Here is an 18,979-nt window from a genome sequence, read left to right on the forward strand (position 1 = left end):
AAGAGCAGAGAGGGATTTTTAAGATGGAGGATTGTTGAGGATGCATTCAATAAATGTCAATTTATCGGCTGGCATCAGGAAAATAACCATGAAAAGCTGGTCACAAAACCCCAACTCGTTCATGAATGTCGTTCAGCGAAGAGAATGTGTGACTCCATCCCACACTATATGGCTGAATCTTACTGCTTTCAGGATGGAAAATTGTGATTAGGACCTATTTACTTGCCTGCAGGGTAAACACCGAAACAGACTGGTTGGGCTAAATGGCCCATTTCTGTATTGTAACCTCTAGGTATTTTTATGTATAACTAGGGATGAGCAATAAATACTGCTTTGCCATTGCTGCCCACATTTAAAAATAAAATACCATTAAAGACACTATTCAAATATTGTGTGTTCTTACCTTTGCTTCCCCAGTGCCCTGAACTTTGGAAAGCACATCTTTAAGTGACTGCACAATATCCAAAAGTCCCTGTCTTTCCTGAAGCCAAATGTCTGGGTAATTTTCTTGAGGTTGCTGTTGTCCTTCCAAGCAGGGAGATTCTGAAAGGGTCAACACCTGCATACCCTCCTGATGTACCTCATGAAGTAAAGACTGTATAAAGTGAAAAATAGGTTGATTAAAAATGTAGGCAGTTACCTTATACTGCTTTGTTACTGTTGCAGAATTCTCCAAGCTATCTTTAACAAAGGCTGTAACCTTTACCAGAAAAGGATCAACAATCCTTCAGCAACTTAAAGATTTTGTATGAACTTTTCTGCTCAAAGTGAGGGATGTTAGTAGGGAATGGAACACTTTCCTTCAGTATCCACTATCACCATCAGGTACACCGAATTAGATAGAGAGTAAATCTACCTCTACTCTACCCAACAATGTGCCTGAGCCCACCTTCAGAAGAACAACATCTACTGCAGCAATGTGATTTCTGTGAGTGACTGAGAATATTAGGTCCTTACCTTTATTTTGTCAGGAAGGTTCTCTGTACCCTGCCTAAGTGTTGCATGAACTGTACGAGACACATTGCTCACTCTCCTGGTTCCTTCAGGCATGGTTCCGAATTGCTGTCCTTCAGTAGTAATATCAAATGATCCTGGACTCCCATCAGAACTGCCATCTGGAAACAGGATGAAATGTATATATCCAGTTGAATTAACATTTGAGTGAATAACCTAGTTCAAGATACCATCAACCTCCATGACTGGACTATATATGTCGAAGTTTGTGCATTTTGACTCTCAATTCAATTGCTTTAAAAAAAATGTAGCTGTCAGCACTAAACAACTACGTAATCCCCAACTTCCAACTCAGCATCCCGCTCAAACAGAGAATCATTTCTTGTCCACCTATCCCCGTTCTTGCTCCTCCACCGCCCCCTACACCCCCCGTATCCTAACCCCCTTCCCTCCCATTCTTTTCTTGAATCCCCCTCCCTCGTCTCCAAGTGATAGGAGCAATTTGTTTTTAATCACTAAAATAGAGACCATCCGTTCAGCTGCCTCTGCTACTTTCCCTACCTCCATCGTGCCCACCAAGCCAAACTCGGCCTGCCCTAGCCCTCGTCCTGAACCCACAGCATGCTGCAGTTTATCTCCCATCATGCCCAGAAACTCAACTCCTGCAGTCTTGACCCCATTCCCACTAAACTACTGACCACCAAACTGCTCCATGCGAGCTGACATTCTAAATGGTTCCCTCAGCTACTCTCCCCTTCACTTTCAAAACGGCCATCATCAACATCTTCCTAAAGAAACCCACAATCGATCCATCTGACCCTGGAAAACTATCACTAACCTCCCTTTCCTCTGCAAAAACTTTAAAGCATTGTCATCTCCCAAATTCTTACCCACCTTCCGTCCATATTTGACGATCTCCAATCAGGTTTTCGACCTTGCCACTGCACTGGAACAGCCCTAACCCAAGTCATAACTGACACCCTCTATGACAGTGACCATGGCACATTATCCCTCCTCATTCTCTGATCTCTCTGCGACCTCTGACACAAACCAACTACATCATCCTTCTCCAATGCCTTCCCTCCATCATTCAACTCAGTTACACTTGCTTGGTTCCATTCTTACCTACACAATCATAGCCACAGCATCCCCAGCAATGGCTTCTCTTCCCACTTCTACACCATTATCTTTGATGTTCCACAAGGATCTGTCATTGGCCCCCTCCTCTTACTCATCTACATGATCCTCTTCGGCAACATCACCTTCCACATGCACATGGACAACACCCAGTTTTACTTCTCCACCACTTTGCTCGAACTCTCCCTGCCCGTGTTGTCAGACTGCTCGTCTTGGATGAGTTGCAATTTCCTCCAGTCAAACATTGCGAAGACTGAACCAGATTTTTGGCAACTTAATGAGGTGGATTTTCCAGTGATTTGTGTTTGTTTTCGCCCCGGAGGGGCGGCGATGGCAACAATAAGCTCCTCTAGGCGGGCAGTCAGCTTCCAGCACCCCACGGGGGTTTTTGGGGTCAGTTTTGCAGGGGCGCAGAGCAGTACTGCCCGGAAGAGTTGAACCGGTGTGCAACGCCTCTGGTTGCGACACCGGCTCGCTTTTTGAGTCCCGCCCAACCCATACACCCCGCAGAGCACAGTCCTGGGATCGCCTGTGAAAACGGGCGGTCCGACCTATACCGGCTGCAGTGAAGTAAGTAATGCCAATCTCAGGTAAATGTGATTTTTTTTGTTGCGAGTTACGTTGTGGTGGCGTAGGCTATGTATTGGGAATGTTTTGGTGGGTTTTTTTCCTCCTCGGAACGCTCCGAGGCCGGCTGTTTAGCTCGGGATTTTTGCATGCTCAGCCGGCCTAGCACCCTAAGAGAGGTGTGTACACGGTTCCCTTAATGCTCTACCCCACACTCAGGGCCCAACTGTCCAATTTTAATGACTGTGACACAATCTGTTCCTGTGCGCAAACTTTACCGCCCCACCGCCATTACTGCCCCAAAATCAGCAAAGCCGAAATTCCAGCCCAATATCCTGTTCAACCCTGTTCCAACTCCAATCCTTTCCATCACAAAGACAGTCTACGACTACCTCCAACATCGCCCACTTCTGTCCCATCTCAACCAATCTGCTACTGAAACCCTCATCCATGCCGTTGTCACTTTCAGACTTGACTTTTCCAAAGCTCTCCTGCCGGCCTCCCATTCTCATATATTCTGATCTTTTGTGCACCCCCTTCCTTCGTCCCACCATTGGCAGCTATGCCTTCAGCCATCTAGGCCCCACAGCCTGGAATTGCTTCCCTAAACCCCTCCCCCTCTGCACCCCACTCTTCACCTTTAAGGGCCTCCTTAAAACCTACCTCTTTGACCAAGTTTTTGGTCACCACTCCAAATATCTTCTTTATCTCAGCATGCATTTTTATTTATTTATGTCTCTGTGAAGTGCCTTGGGACGTTTCTCTCTATTAAAGACACTGTATAAACTCAAGTTGTTGCCCCGACATCGTGTGGACACAGAGCTTGTAATGTCTTAGAAAATCTACTCTAAAAGCTGCACTGGTTCAGGCAAGCTGTTCAGAGGTTTTGGTGCTAAGTATAAATTGAAGGAAATAGGCCCACTCCAGGCAGGGTTGAACTTGTTAATACTAATTTTCTACAGCCAAAACTGAAACGATACTTTCATCCCATCAATATAGGCTAAATCTGAACCCAGGTCTCTCGGTAAAAGGGCAGTGCGTTAACTCACTGCATCATTTATTCTCACAGGTTGCACTCGTAACACAATTATTTAAATAAAGGATTCCTCAAAATCCCAACTGGTGAACTGAAAGAACCATTGGAGGTTCAATTTCAAATGTAATTGAATGTGTTCTTGAGGTTGCCTCCAAATGGAATTGTGGTTGGGACTTAGATAGCAGCAACCTTCCTGATCAGGCACAGTCCACCTCCTAGTCTTCAAACAGCTGGATCACTCGCTGTCCCAGAAAAATCCTGCTACTGCAAATAATTTAAAAAAGAATACTAACTGATAATGGGAGAATGAGAGAAACCAGGAAATTATAGACCTTTTGATCCAATGTCTGTTGCGGGGAAGTTACTTAAATCTGCTATTAGGGGCCGAGTGACTGAGCAGTTGAACAAACATGAACTTATTTGAGAGAGCCAGCATGGATATGTAAACAGTAAGTCATATCTAACTAACCTAGTTGAATTTTTTGAGGAGGTTATGAATGTGGTAGATAAGGGAGGATGTTATTTTTGCTAAGGATCCACACATGAGATTGTTAAGCAAAAATGAAAGCATGGAATTGAAGGCAACCTATTGACACGAGTAGGGAACTGGTTGGGAGGTAGAAGACAGAGAATAGGGATAATGGGTATGCACTCCAATTGGCAAAATGTGACTAGTGGTGTCCCAGGAATCTGTACTACGGCCTCAGCTTTTCACTATATTTATCAATAACTTAGAGGAAAGAATACAGTGCCGTATATCCAAGTTTGCTGACGACACTAAGTTAGATGGCACAGTAAGTAGTGTAGATGGGAGCAGAAAGCTGCAAAGGGACATTGATAGACTGATTCCTAAGTGGAGGAAGTGCATCTGGGAGGGTGCTGAGCACCTCGAGTTCCATCGCCGAGAGCATGCAGAAATCAAGCGCAGGTAGCGGAAAGAGCATGCGGCAAACCTGTCCCACCCACACTTTCCCTCAACGGCTATCTGTCCCACCTGTGACAGGGACTGTGGTTCTCGCATTGGACTGTTCAGCCACCTAAGGACTCATTTTAAGAGTGGAAGAAAGTCTTCCTCGATTCCTATGACAATGATGATGATGGGTAGACTAAACTTTGGCAGATGGAGTCCAATGTGGGGAAGTGTGAGGTCATCCACTTTGGCCCCAAGAAAGAGAGATAAGTATTTTCCAAATTGTAAGCCAGGATTGGGGTTAATATACTAGCATGGATTGAGGATTGGTTAACGGACAGAAAACAAATTAGGAATAAATAGGTCATTTTCGAGGTGGCAGGGTTTTAACTTGTGGAACGCTGCAAGGATCAGTGCTTGGGCCTCAGCTATTTACAATCTATATCAATGATTTGGATGAGGGGATGGAAGGCAATATATCAAAGTTTTCTGACAATACAAAGCTAGGTGGGAAAGTAAGCAGTGAGGAGGACGCAGAGAGGCTGCTAAAGGATATAGACCAGTTAAGTGATTGGGCAAGACGGTGGCAGATGGAGTAAAATGGAGCCCAATGCGTCAGAGAGGCCAGCCGGTGCAGCTGCAGCAGGGAGGCAAAAAGAAGTAGAAAGAAATCGAAAGGTGACGTCACAGCCAAGGGAGTAAGTGATTGGTAAGTGGTTTTTCTTTTTCTTTTCTATATTAGTAAGTAACCTTTAGCATTGTTGTTGCTAATTAAATTTAATCTAAGGGTTAAGACATGGCAGGAGAACTCGGACATGTGATATGCTCCTCCTGTACTACGTGGGAAGTCAGGGACGCATCCGGTGTCCCTGACGACTACGTGTGCGGGAAGTGTATCCGCCTCCGGCTCGTGACGAACCACATTGCGGCACTGGAGCTGTAGGTGGATTCACTCTGGAGCATCCACGATGCTGAGAATGACGTGAATAGCACATTTAGCGAGTTGGTCTCACCGCAAGTAAAGGGTACACAGCCAGATTGTAAATGGGTGACCAACAGGAAGAGCAGTGGAAGGAAGGTAGTGCAGGAGTCCCCTGCGGTCATCCCCCTGCAAAACAGATACACCGCTTTGGGTACTGTTGAGGGGGATGACTCATCAGGGGAGGGCAGCAGCAGCCAGATTCACGGCACCGTGGGTGGCTCTGCTGCACAGGAGGGCAGGAAAAAGAGTGGGAGAGCGATAGTGATAGGGGATTCGAGGGTAAGGGGAAAAGATAGGCGCTTCTGCGGCCGCAACCGAGACTCCAGGATGGTATGTTGCCTCCCTGGTGCAAGGGTCAAGGATGTCTTGGAGCGGGTGCAGGACATTCTGAAAAGGGAGGGTGAACAGCCAGTTGTCGTGGTGCACATAGGTACCAACGATATACGTTAAAAAAAAAAGGGATGAGGTCCTCCGAGACGAATTTAGGGAGTTAGGAGCTAAATTAAAAAGTAGGACCTCAAAAGTAGTAATCTCAGGATTGCTACCAGTGCCACATGCTAGTCAGAGTAGGAATCGCAGGATAGCTCAGATGAATGCATGGCTTGAGGAGTGGTGCAAAAGGGAGGGATTCAAATTCCTGGGACATTGGAACCGGTTCTGGGGGAGGTGGGACCAGTACAAACCAGAGTCTGCACCTGGGCAGGACCGGAACCAATGTCCTGGGGGGAGTGTTTGCTAGTGCTGTTGGGGAGGAGTTAAACTAACATGGCAGGGGGATGGGAACCTATGCAAAAGGAGACAGAGGGAAATAAAATAAAGGCAGAAGCAAAAGATAGAAAGGAGAATAGTAAAAGTGGAGGGCAGAGAAACCCAAGGCAAAAAACAAAAGGGCCAGAGTACAGCAAAATTCTAAAGGGGCAAAGTGTGTTAAAAAGACAAGCCTGAAAGCTCTGTGCCTCAATGCGAGGAGTATTCGGAATAAGGTGGACGAATTAACTGCACAGATAGCAGTTAATGAGTATGATGTAATTGGCATCATGTTGACATGGCTCCAGGGTGACCAAGGCTGGGAACTCAACATCCAGCGGTATTCAACATTTAGGAAGGATAGGCAGAGAGGAAAAGGAGGTGGGGTGGCGTTGCTGATTAAAGAGGAAATTAATGCAATAGTAAGGGGGGACATTAGCCTGGATGATGTGGAATCGGTATGGGTGGAGCTACGGAAGACCAAAGGGCAGAAACAACTAGTGGGAGTTGTGTACAGACCACCAAACAGGAGTAGTGAGGTTGGGGACAGCATCAAACAAGAAATAAGGGATGTGTGCAATAAAGGTACAGCAGTTATCATGGGCGACTTTAATCTACATATTGATTGGGCTAACCAAGCTGGTAGTAATGCGGTTGAGGAGGATTTCCTGGAGTGTATTAGGGATGGTTTTCTCAACCAATATGTCGAGGAACCAACTAGAGAGTTGGCCATCCTCGACTGGGTGATATGTAATGAGAAGGGACTAATTAGCAATCTTGTTATGCAAGGCCCCTTGGGGAAGGAGTGACCATAATATGGTAGAATTCTTTATTAAGATGGAGGGTGACACAGTTAATTCGGAAACTAGAGTCCTGAACTTAAGGAAAGGTAACTTCGACGGTATGAGGCGTGAATTGGCTAGAATAGACTGGCAAAGGATACTTAAAGGGTTGAAGGTGGATAAGCAATGGCAAACATTTAAAGATTACATGGATGAACTTTAGCTATTGTACATCCCTGTCTGGAGTAAAAATAAAACAGGGAAGGTGGCTCAACCGTAGCTAACAAGGGAAATTAAGGATAGTGTTAAAACCAAGGAAGAGGCATATAAATTGGCTAGAAAAAGTAACAAACCTGAGGACTGGGAGAAATTTAGAATTCAACAGAGGAGGATTAAGGGTTTAATTAAGAGGGGGAAAATAGAGTACGAGAGAAAGCTTGCAGGGAACATAAAAACTGACTGCAAAAGCTTCTGTAGATATGTGAAGAGAAAAAGACTAGTGAAGATGAATGTAGGTCCCTTGCAGTCGGATTCAGGTCAATTTATAAATGGGGAACAAAGAAATGGCAGACCAATTGAACAAATACTTCGGTTCTGTCTTCACAAAGAAAGACACGAATAACATTCCCAATGTACTAGGGGACAGTGGATCTAGTGAGAAGGAGGAACTGAAGGATATCCTTATTAGGTGGGAAATTGTGTTAGGGAAATTGATGGGATCGAAGGCTGATAAATCCCCGGAGCCTGATTGTCTGCATCCCAGAGTACTTAAGGAAGTGGCCCTAGAAATAGTGGATGCATCGGTGATCATTTTCCAACAGTCTATCGACTATGGATCAGTTCCTATGGACTGGAGGGTAGCTAATGTAACATCACTTTTTAAAAAAGGAGAGAAAGCGGATAATTATAGACCGGTTAGCCTGACATCAGTAGTGGGGAAAATGTTGGAATCAATCATTAAGGATGAAATAGCAGTGCATTTGGAAAGCAGTGACAGGATCGGTCCAAGTCAGCATGGATTTATGAAAGGGAAATCATGCTTGACGAATCTTCTGGAATTTTTTGAGGACGTAACTAGCAGAGTGGACAAGGGAGAACCAGTGGATGTGGTGTATTTGGATTTTCAAAAGGCTTTTGACAAGGTCCCGCACAAGAAATTGATGTGCAAAGTCAAAGCGCATGTATTAGGGGTAATGTACTGACGTGGATAGAGAACTGGTTGGCAGACAGGAAGCAGAGAGTCAGGATAAACGGGTCCTATTCAGAATGGCAGGCAGTGACTAGTGCAGTGCCGCAGGGCTCAGTGCTGGGACCCCAGCTCTTTACAATATACATTAACGATTTGGATGAAGGAATTGAGTGTAATATCTCCACGTTTGCAGATGACACTAAACTGGGTGGCAGTGTAAGCTGTGAGGGGGATGCTAAGAGGCTGCAGGGTGACTTGGACAGGTTAGGTAAGTGGGCAAATGCATGGCAGATACAGTATAATGTGGATAAATGTGCGGTTATCCATTTTGGGGGCAAAAACACAAAAGCAGATTATCTGAATGGCAGCAGGTTAGGAAAAGGGGAGGTGCAATGAGACCTGGGTGTCATGGTTCATCAGTCATTGAAGGTTGGCATGCAGGTACAACAGGCGGTGAAGGCAGCAAATGGTATGTTGGCCTTCATAGCGAGGGGATTTGAGTATAAAGGCAGGGAGGTCTTACTGCAGTTGTACAGGGCCTTAGTGAGGCCTCACCTGGAATATTGTGTTCAGTTTTGGTCTCCTAATCTGAGGAAGGACGTTTTTGCTATTGAGGGAGTGCAGCGAAGGTTCACCAGACTGATTCCCGGGATGGCGGGACTGACATATGAGGAGAGACTGGATCAACTGGGCCTTTATTCACTGGAGTTTAGAAGGATGAGAGGGGATCGCATAGAAACGTATAAGATTCTGACGGGATTGGACAGGTTAGATGCGGGAAGAATGTTCCTGATGTTGGGGAAGTCCAGAACCAGGGGACATAGTCTTAGGATAAGGGGTAGGCCATTTAGGACTGAAATGAGGAGAAACTTCTTCACTCAGAGTTATTAACCTGTGGATTTCCCTGCCGCAGAGAGTTGTTGATGCCAGTTCATTGGATATATTCAAGAACGAGTTAGATATGGCCCTTACGGCTAAAGGGATCAAGGGGTATGGAGAGAAAGCAGGAAAGAGGTACTGAGGTGAGATCAGCCATGATCTTATTGAATGGCGCTGCAGGCTCGAAGGGCCGAATGGCCTACTCCTGCACCTATTTTCTATGTTTCTATGTGATGAAGTGTGAAATTAGCCACTTTTGTAGGAAGAATGGAAAAGCAGAATTTTAAAAAAAAGATAAAAGACGAGTAAATGTTGGGATTCAGAGGGATTCGAGTGTCCTTGTACACGAATCACAGAAAGTTAACATGCAGGTACAGCAAGCAATTAAGAAAGCAAATGGTATGTTGACTTTTATAACAAGAGGATTTGAGTATAAGAATAAGGAAGTCTTGCTGTAATTATATAGGGTTGGTGAGACCACACTTTGAGTACTGTGTACAGTTTTGGTCTCCTTAGCTAGGATATACTTACATTAGATGGGGTGCAACAGAAATTCACTAGATTGATTCCTGGGATGAGAGGGCTCTCCTTTGTGGAGAGACTGATTAGAATGGGATTATATTCAATTGAGATTAGAAGGATGAGAGGTAATCTCATTGAAACATATCAAATTCTCAGAGGGCTTAACAAGGTAGATGCTGAGAGGCTGTTTACTCTGGCTGGAGAATCTAGAACGAGGGGTCAAAGCCTCAGAATAAGGGGTCAGCCATTTAGAACTGAGATGATGAGAAATTTCTTCACTCAGAGGGCTGTGAATCTTTGGAATTCTCTAACCCAGGGGGCTTTGGATGCTCAGTCAATGAGTATAAAGATTTTTGAGCACTAAGGGAATCAAAAGTTATGGGGAAGGGCAGGAAAGTGGATCTGATGTAGAAGTTCAGCTATGATCTTATCGAATGGCTAAGCAGGCTTTATGGGCTGTATGGCCTACTCCTATTCCTATATTCTTATGTTAACTGTGGAGGAGCAGAGAGATTATGGGGTCAATGTACAGAAATCACTAAAAACTAGCAGACAGGTACAAAAAATAATTAAAATGGCTAATGGAATGCTAGCCTTTATCTCATGGCAACTGCAATACAAAGGGGTGGAAGTTATGCTATAGTTGTACAAAGCTCTGGTACGATCGCATCGAGAGTACTGCGTTCAATTCTGGGCACCACAAATCAGACAAGACATATTGGTCTTGGAGGGAGTGCAGCACAGATACACCAGAATGATACTGGGGCTAAAAGGATTAAATTATGAGGACAGGTTGCATTGACTAGGTATTATTCCCCCGAGTATAGAAGATTAAGGGATGATTTAATTGAGGTGTTTAAGATGATTAAAGGATTTGATAGGGTAGATAGAGAAAATCTATTTCCTTTGGTGGGAAATCGAGAACAAGGGAGTATAACCATAAAATGAGAGCTAGGCCGTTCAAGGGCAATGTCTGGATGAACTTCTTCACACAAAGGTGTGTCGAAATCTGGAACTCCCTCCCCCAAAAAGCTACTAGGCTAAGTCAGTTGAAAAATTCAAAACTGAACGAGATAGATTTTTGTTACGCAAAGGTATTAAGGGACATGGTACAAAGGCAGATAAATGGAGTTGAGGTGCAGATCAGCCATGATCTCACTGAATGGCAGAACAGGCTCGAGGGGCTCAATGGCCTACTCCTGTTCCTATGATACGGTAATATTCTGGAGACACATATTTTGAAATAATGCAGCTTGGTCAATTTATTTAAATAATGTTCCACTGCCATTTTGGAGCTGGGAGGCGGACAAAGGGGGGGGAGGGGGGGAGGGAGCGGGGGCCGAGGGGAAGGAGGGGGGCGAGAGAGAGGAGAAGGGGGGCGAGAGAGAGGGGAAGGGGGGGGTCGAGAGAGAGGGGAAGGGGGGGGTCGAGAGAGAGGGGAAGGGGGGGGTCGAGAGAGAGGGGAAGGGGGGGGTCGAGAGAGAGGGGAAGGGGGGGGCGAGAGAGAGGGGAAGGGGGGGGCGAGAGAGAGGGGAAGGGGGGGGCGAGAGAGAGGGGACGGGGGGGGCGAGAGAGAGGGGACGGGGGGGGCGAGAGAGAGGGGACGGGGGGGCGAGAGAGAGGGGAAGGGGGGCGCGAGAGAGGGGAAGGGGGGGGCGAGAGAGGGGAAGGGGGGGCGCGAGAGAGGGGGAAAGGGGGGGCGAGAGAGAGGGGAGGGGGGAGCGAGAGAGAGGGGGGGCGAGAGAGAGGGGAAGGGGGGGCGCGAGAGAGGGGAAGGGGGGGCGCGAGAGAGGGGAAGGGGGGGCGCGAGAGAGGGGAAGGGGGGGCGCGAGAGAGGGGGAAAGGGGGGGCGAGAGAGAGGGGAGGGGGGAGCGAGAGAGAGGGGGGGCGAGAGAGAGGGGAAGGGGGGGCGCCAGAGAGGGGAAGGGGGGGCGCGAGAGAGAGGGGAAGGGGGGGGGGGCGAGAGAGAGGGGAAGGGGGGGCGAGAGGAGTGGGGGTGAGGACATGTTCCAGATAAGGATCCTGTAATCATAACCAGCTGACTGAAGTCAAAATTTGTACAGAACTCCAAATATACAGTGATGTTAGGCAAATATATTACCAGCGAGATAATTTGGAAATCAGTGTCGATCAATAGAAAAAGTAATATATGGAGTCTTATTTAATAATTACTACTTTTTAAGTTTACTAACTTATTATTTATGATCTTGCATAAATGTACATTCGCAATTTGGAAACAAAACAACATGCATAAGGACATAAGAAATAGGAGCAGGTTTAGGCCATATGGCCCCTCGAGCCTGCTCTGCCATTTAATAAGATCATGGCTGATCTGATCATGGACTCAACTCCACTTCCCGGTCCGCTTCCCATAATTCTTAACTCCCATCTTTCAAAAAGCTATCTATCGGCACCTTAAATACATTCAATGATCCAGCCACCACAGCTCTCTTTGGCAGAGAATTCCAAAGATTCACAACCCTCAGAGAAAAAATTCCTTCTCATCTCAGTTTTTAATGGACAACCCCTTATTCTGCAACTATGCCCCCTAGTTCTAGATTCCCCCACGAGGGGAAACATCCTCTCTGTATCTACCCTGTCAAGCCCCCTCAGAATCTTATATGTTTCAATAAGATCACCTTTAAGTTTTCTAAACTCCAATGAATATAGGCTCAACCTTTCTTCATATGACAATCCCTCTATCTCAGGAATCAACCTTGTGAACCTTCTCTGAATTGCCTCCAGTGCAAGTATATCCTTCCTTAAATAAGGAGACCAAAACTGCACGCAGTACTCCAGGTGTGGTCTTACCCTGTACAGTTGTAGCAAGACTTCCCTACTTTTATAATCCATCCCCTTTACAATAAAGGCCAACATTCCATTTGCCTTCCTAATTACTTGCTGTACCTGCATGCTAACTTTTTGTGTTTCAGGTACAAGGACGCCCAGATCCCTCTGTACCACATTTTGTAACCTCACCCATTTAAATAATAATTAGCTTTTTTATTTTTCCTACCAAAGTGGATTAACCTAACATTTTCCGACATTATACTACTTCTGCCAAATTTTTGCCCACTCATTTAGTCTATCTATATCCCTTTGCAGATTCTTTGGGTCCTCTTCACAACTTGCTTTCCCATCTATCTTTGTATCATCAGCAAATTTGGCTACATTACTCTTGGTCCCTTCAACCAAGTCATTAATATAAATTGTAAATAGTCGAGGCCCCAGCACAGATTCCTGTGGCATCCCACTAGTTACAGTTTGCCAACCTGAAAATGACCCATTTATCCCGACTCTCTGCTTTCTATTAGTTAGCCAATCCTCTATCCATGCTAATATATTACCCCCAACCCAGAGAACTCTTATCTTGTGCAGTAACCTTTTATGTGACACCTTATCTAATGCTATCTGGAAATTCAAATACATGACATCTACTGGTTCCCCTTTATCCACCCTGCTCATTACATCCTCAAAGAACTTCAGCAAATTTGTCAAACATGATTTCCCTTTCATAAAACCATGTTGACTCTTCTTGACTGTATTTTCTAAATGTCCTGCTGCTACTTCCTTAATGATGGACTCCAGCATTTTCCTAATGACAGATGTTAGGCTAACTGGTCTATAGTTTCCTGCTTTCTGCCTCCCTCCTTTCTTAAATAGGGGCGTTACATTTGCAGTTTTCCAATTCGCTGGGACCTCTCCAGAATCTAGGGAATTTTGGAAGATTACAACCAATGCACCCACCATCTCTGCAGCCACCTCTTTTAAGACCCTGGGATGCAGGCCATCGGGTCCAGGGGAGTTGTCCACCTTTAGTCCCATTAGTTTGCCTAGTACTTTTTCCTCTAGTCATAGTGATTGTTTTAATTTCCCCCCCCCCCACCCCCAACCAATAGCCCCTTGATTATCAATTATTGGGATGCTTTAAGTGTCTTCTACCAGATACAAAATATTTGTTCAAAGTCTCCGCCATTTCTCTGTTTCCCATTATTAATTCCCCAGTCTCATCCTCTAAGGGACCAACGTTTACTTTAGCTACTCGCTTCCTTTTTATATACCTGTAGAAGCTCTGTCTGTTCATATATTTCTTGCTACTTTACTCTCATAAGCTATCTTCTCTCTCTATCATTTTTTTAGTCGTCCTTTGCTGGTTTCTAAAAATGTCCCAATCCTCTGGCCTTCCACTGTTCTTTGCAACATTGTATGCCTTTGTTTTACTGAGTTTTGAAGAAAGTTCCTCAAGTCTGGTTGAAATATGATAAACAGTAACTTGTAAGTGACGAAAGTGTGCCACAGTCTACCTCAATCTTTCTGCTTCCTCCTGCTTGTTACAGGGGCACATTTTAAAAACTTTGCTGGATAAGGCACCACAGTTGCACAGCACTTGAAGATTAAAACCGCTTCCATATTTCAAGAATATCTTAACCACTGAGCATCCGAAAAGGGAAAAAGTGATTTTAAAGAAATTGAGATCAAATTTTGATGGGACGATTAATTCTGGCTGTACAAGCCAAATGTAAGAAAGCCTCAACCTTTCATCAGTCGTCCTAAATTAAGAGCTACTGAAACAATAAACTACCATGTGGGCAAAGTAATTCTGCAACACAAACACTTCCTTTTCTCAGGCAGCTCTCATTAGCACATCCCACGAAGAAAAAGTTGCTTTCTTCTGTTAAGCCTACATTAGTACAAGTAACAAATCTTACATTTTCAAAACTAACATTTATCTTTTCTGATCATCATAGTTTCAAGGAGTTTATCCAAAATAAAAATGGCCGGGTCTTTGAAAAAAAAGTACAAATATGTAAACGTTCTTACCACTGATATCGTTATCCCTGAGTTGTAATGTGGCAGATGGTTCTGGTCTACCAAGATGAGCCTGAGTGAAGAAGAAATGGACAAAAACATTATGGTATAATTTAATAATGGCAATCATATATTTATAGGAAATTAAAGACTGTATAAAAATCAAGAGGCAGAAGGAAAAAATGAAACTAGACAAATAAAAAGACAAAGAGAGAACAGTTTATGAAACTAAAGATAACTTAAAAAATACAAATCTAAACTAATGGTAGAAAGAGCAATACAACAGATGTTTGAAATATTGAAAAATATGAATGGCGTGCACATCTTTAAAAAAAAAATTGAATTTTAGATTAGCCTGGTTGAGAATGGATCTGGCCCGGGTAAATTGGAATCAAAGACTGGTAGGCAAAACTGTAATTGAACAATGTGCTGCCTTTAAAGAGGATATGGCTCGGGTACAATTGAGGTACATTCCCACGATGGAGAAAGGTAGGGCAACCAAAGCCAGAGCTCTCTGGATGATGAAAAAGATAGAGTAAGATGAAGCAGAAAAAGGAGGCATATGACAGATACAAGCGAGAACCAGGCTGATTATAGAAAGATCAGTGGCGAAGTGAAAAAGGAAATAAGATGGGCAAAGAAAGTGTATGAAAATAAATTGACAGCTAACATAAAGGGGAATCCAAAAAGCTTCTGTAGGCATATAAATAGTAAATGTGTAGCAAAAGGAGGGGTGGGGCCCATTAGGGACAAAAATGGAGACCTACGCATGGAGGCAGAGGTACTAAATGAGTACTTTGATTCTGTCTTTACCAAGGAAGATGATGTGCCAAAGTCATAGTGAGAGAGGAGGTAGTTGAGAGACTGGATGGGATAAAAATTGATAAAGAGGACGTACTAGGAAGGCTGGCTGTACTTAAAGTAGATTAGTCACCAGGACCAGTTGGGATGTAGCCTAGGATGCCGATGGAAGTAAAAGGTGAAAATTGATGAGGTACTGGCCATAATCTTCCAATCCTCCTTCGATAGCAGGTGGTGCCAGAGGACTGGAGAACTGCAAATGTTACACCCTTGTTCAAAAGAGAGTGCAAGGATAAACCCAGCAACTATAGGCCAGTCAGTTTAACCTCGATAATGGAGAAGCTTTTAGAAACAATAATCCGGGACAAAATTAACAGCCACATGGACAAGTGTGGATTAATTAAGAAAAGCCAGCATGGATTTGTTAAAGGCAAATTGTGTTTAACTAACTTGATTGAGTTTTTTTGATGAGGTGTGAGGTAACAGAGAGAGTTGATGAAGGTTTGTAATGCGGTTGAGGTAATATACATGGACTTCCAAAAGGCCTTTGATAAAGTGCCACAGAATAGGCTTGCCAGCAAAGTTGAAGCCCGTGGAATAACAGGGACAGTGGCAGCATGGATACAAAACTGGCTTAGTGACAGGAAACAGAGAGTAGAGGTGAATGGTTATTTATTGAACTAGAGGAAGTTGGGCAGTGGTGTTCTCCAGGGGCCGGTACCAGGACCACTGCTTTTCTTCAAAAACAAAATACTGCAGATGCTGGAATCTGAAATAAAAACAGAAAATGCTGGAAATCTCAGCGCGTGAGACTGCATCTGTGGAGAGAGAAACAGAGTTAACATTTCAGGTCGATGACCCTTCGTCAGGACTTTCTGTTAAAGGGTCATTGACCTGAAACATTAACTCTGTTTCTCTCTCCACAGATGCTGCCTTATCGGCTGAGATTTCCATCATTTTCTGTTTTTATACCACTGCTTTCCGAGATACATATTAATGACTGGTGTACAGGGCTCAATTTCAAAATTAGCAGATGACAAAACTTGGAAGTATAGTGAACAGTGAGGAGAATAGTGATGGACTTCAAGAGGACATAGACAGGCTGGTGGATAGACATATGTGTGGCAGATGAAATTTAATGCAGAAAAGTGAAAAGTGATACATTTTGGTAGGAAGAACGGGGAGAAGCAATATAAACTAAAGAATACAATTCTAAAGGGGGTGCATGGAGAGAGAGGCCTGGGGGTATATGTGCACAAATCGTTGAAGGTGGCAGCGCAGGTAGAGAAAGCGGTTAAAAAAGCATACAGGATCCTGGGCTTCATAAATAGAGGCATAGAGTACAAAAGCAAGGAAGTAATGATGAACTTTTATGAAACACTGGTTCGGCCTCAACTGGGGTATTGTGTCCAATTCTGGGTACCGTACTTTAGGAAGGATTTTAAGGCCATAGGGTGCAGAAAAGATTTACAAGAATGGTTCTAGGGATGAGGGGCTTTAGTTACTTGGAGAGACTGGAGAAGCTCGGGTTGTTCTCCTTAGAGCAGTGAAGGTTGAGAGGAGATTTGATAGAAGTATTCAAAATCATGAGGGTCTAGACAGAGTAGATAGAGAGAAACTGTTCCCATTGGCAGAAGAGTCGAGAACCAGAGGACACAAATTTAAGATAATTGGAAGAAGAAGCGGCGACATGAGCAAAAACCTTTTTTTACACAGCGAGTGGTTAGGATCTGGAATGCACTGCCTGAAAGAGTGGTGGAGGCAGATTCAATTGTGGCTTTCAAAAGGGAATTGGATAAGAACCTGAAATAATTTTTTTTCAGGGCTATGGGGAAAGGTCGGGGGAATGGGACTAGCTGAGGTTCTCTTGCAACGCGTTGGCACAAGCTCGGCGGACCTAATGGCCTTCTTCTGCACTGTTGTGATTGTATGATTCTACCTCTAAATTCTGATCTCTTACCATGCCAATAATTTTAATAAAAAGAAATTCACCCAAAGATTCTGCTAATTCATGATCCAGAGTCTGTGATGCATAGAAAGGGGGCTTACACAAGAGATTTTCAGGATTTATTTCTACAGCTGTATAGGATCAGTCCATAGAAATCTCTATTAAAAGTATGATGGTGGAAATAGTGAACAGACACCACTGAGTGTTTCCACCATTACTACAATAAGAATTTTCTTGGCAAACTCCTCATTTTCAAATTGTTTGGTGATGGGCAATTTTCTGCAAATGGTTATTTACTTCCCTACCATTCTCATAAATGGGTAAGCCATTTAGGACCGAGATGAGGAGAAACTTCTTCACCCAGAGAGTGGTGAACCTGTGGAATTCTCTACCACAGAAAGTTGTTGAGGCCAATTCACTAAATATATTCAAAAAGGAGTTAGATGTAGTCCTTACTACTAGGGGGATCAAGGGGTATGACAAGAAAGCAGGAATGGGGTACTGAAGTTGCATGTTCAGCCATGAACTCATTGAATGGCGGTGCAGGCTCGAAGGGCCGAATGGCCTACTCCTGCACCTATTTTCTATGTTTCTATTTCTGTAAAGGTTGCAACAAAAAATCTATTTGTTGCAGTAGGAAAACCAAGTGTCCTACAGATCCCAAACCTACTATTTCTTAATATCTCATTGTCAACTTTGACATCTCTCAATAATGACTAGGGCTCAGGGACAGTTATTATGAAGAACATCTATTTACAGACTGAGAAGACACATTCAACAGTGGAAAGTATTTGTATCTATTAAAGATGCAAGTGGTCCCTACATTCTAATAGAAGTATGTTTGTTGGTATGGCTGACACACCATGCTCACACCACTGTGAAGAAAATGAAACCTAGTCCATTACAACCATCCTCCCACTGAAGAAAATCAACCCTGGTCCAGAGCCACTCTCCTTGTCCTGATTCTCCACTGACCCCTCTCCACCACACCCTGTCCCTCCCTCCTCCATCTCCAACACCATGGAAGATCAACTAGAGTCATAGAATGAAACAGCACAGAAGGCCATTTGGTTCATCACACCTGTACTCTTTGAAAGAGCTTTCTAATTAGCCTCTCTCCCTGACTCCATCCTCATAGCCCTGTAACTTTCTTTCCTTCAAGTATTTATCCAATTCTCTTTTGAATGTTACTATTGAATTTGCTTCCACCACCCTTTCAGGCAGCGCATTCCAGATCACAAACACTCATTACGTAAAAAATAAATTCCTCATGTTGCCTTAAATCTGTGTCCTCTGATTACCGACCCATCTACCACTGGAAGCAGTCTCTCCTTATTTAGTCTATCAAAACTGTTCATGATTTTGAACACCTCTATCAAATTGCCTCTGCTCTAAGGAGAACATCCTCAGCTTCTCCAGTATCCTCACATAACTGAAGTTCCTCATCCCTGGTACCATTCTAGTAAATCTCCTGCATCCTCTCCAAGGACTTGACACCCTTCCTAAAGTGTGGTGCCCAGAATTGAACACAATACTCCAAGCTGAGGTCTAACCAGTGTTTTATAAAGGTTTAGTATAAACTCCTTGCTTTCGCACTCTATGCCTTTATTACTTTGGCCAAGGATCCCACATGCCTTTTTTAACCACCTCCTCAACTTGTCCTGCCACCTTCAAAGATTTGTGCACATCCATCCCGGGTCATCCCGATCTGTTCCT

General features: G+C 44.1%; 1 protein-coding gene across 1 annotated transcript in view; it reads right to left on the reverse strand.

The window, feature by feature from the left end:
* Positions 1-18,979, reverse strand: part of akap9 (A kinase (PRKA) anchor protein 9) — a 353,045-nt gene that overhangs the window by 86,945 nt on the left and 247,121 nt on the right. Inside the window, exons 34-36 of the mRNA XM_070880224.1 lie at positions 14,527-14,587; positions 958-1,115; positions 404-595 (exon numbers count right to left, since the gene is read on the reverse strand). Of these exons, the coding sequence (XP_070736325.1) occupies positions 404-595; positions 958-1,115; positions 14,527-14,587 (411 nt within the window). The remainder of the gene's footprint in view (positions 1-403; positions 596-957; positions 1,116-14,526; positions 14,588-18,979) is intronic.

Source organism: Pristiophorus japonicus, chromosome 5 (genome assembly GCF_044704955.1).
Source record: "Pristiophorus japonicus isolate sPriJap1 chromosome 5, sPriJap1.hap1, whole genome shotgun sequence".
Classification (NCBI taxonomy): domain Eukaryota; kingdom Metazoa; phylum Chordata; class Chondrichthyes; family Pristiophoridae; genus Pristiophorus; species Pristiophorus japonicus.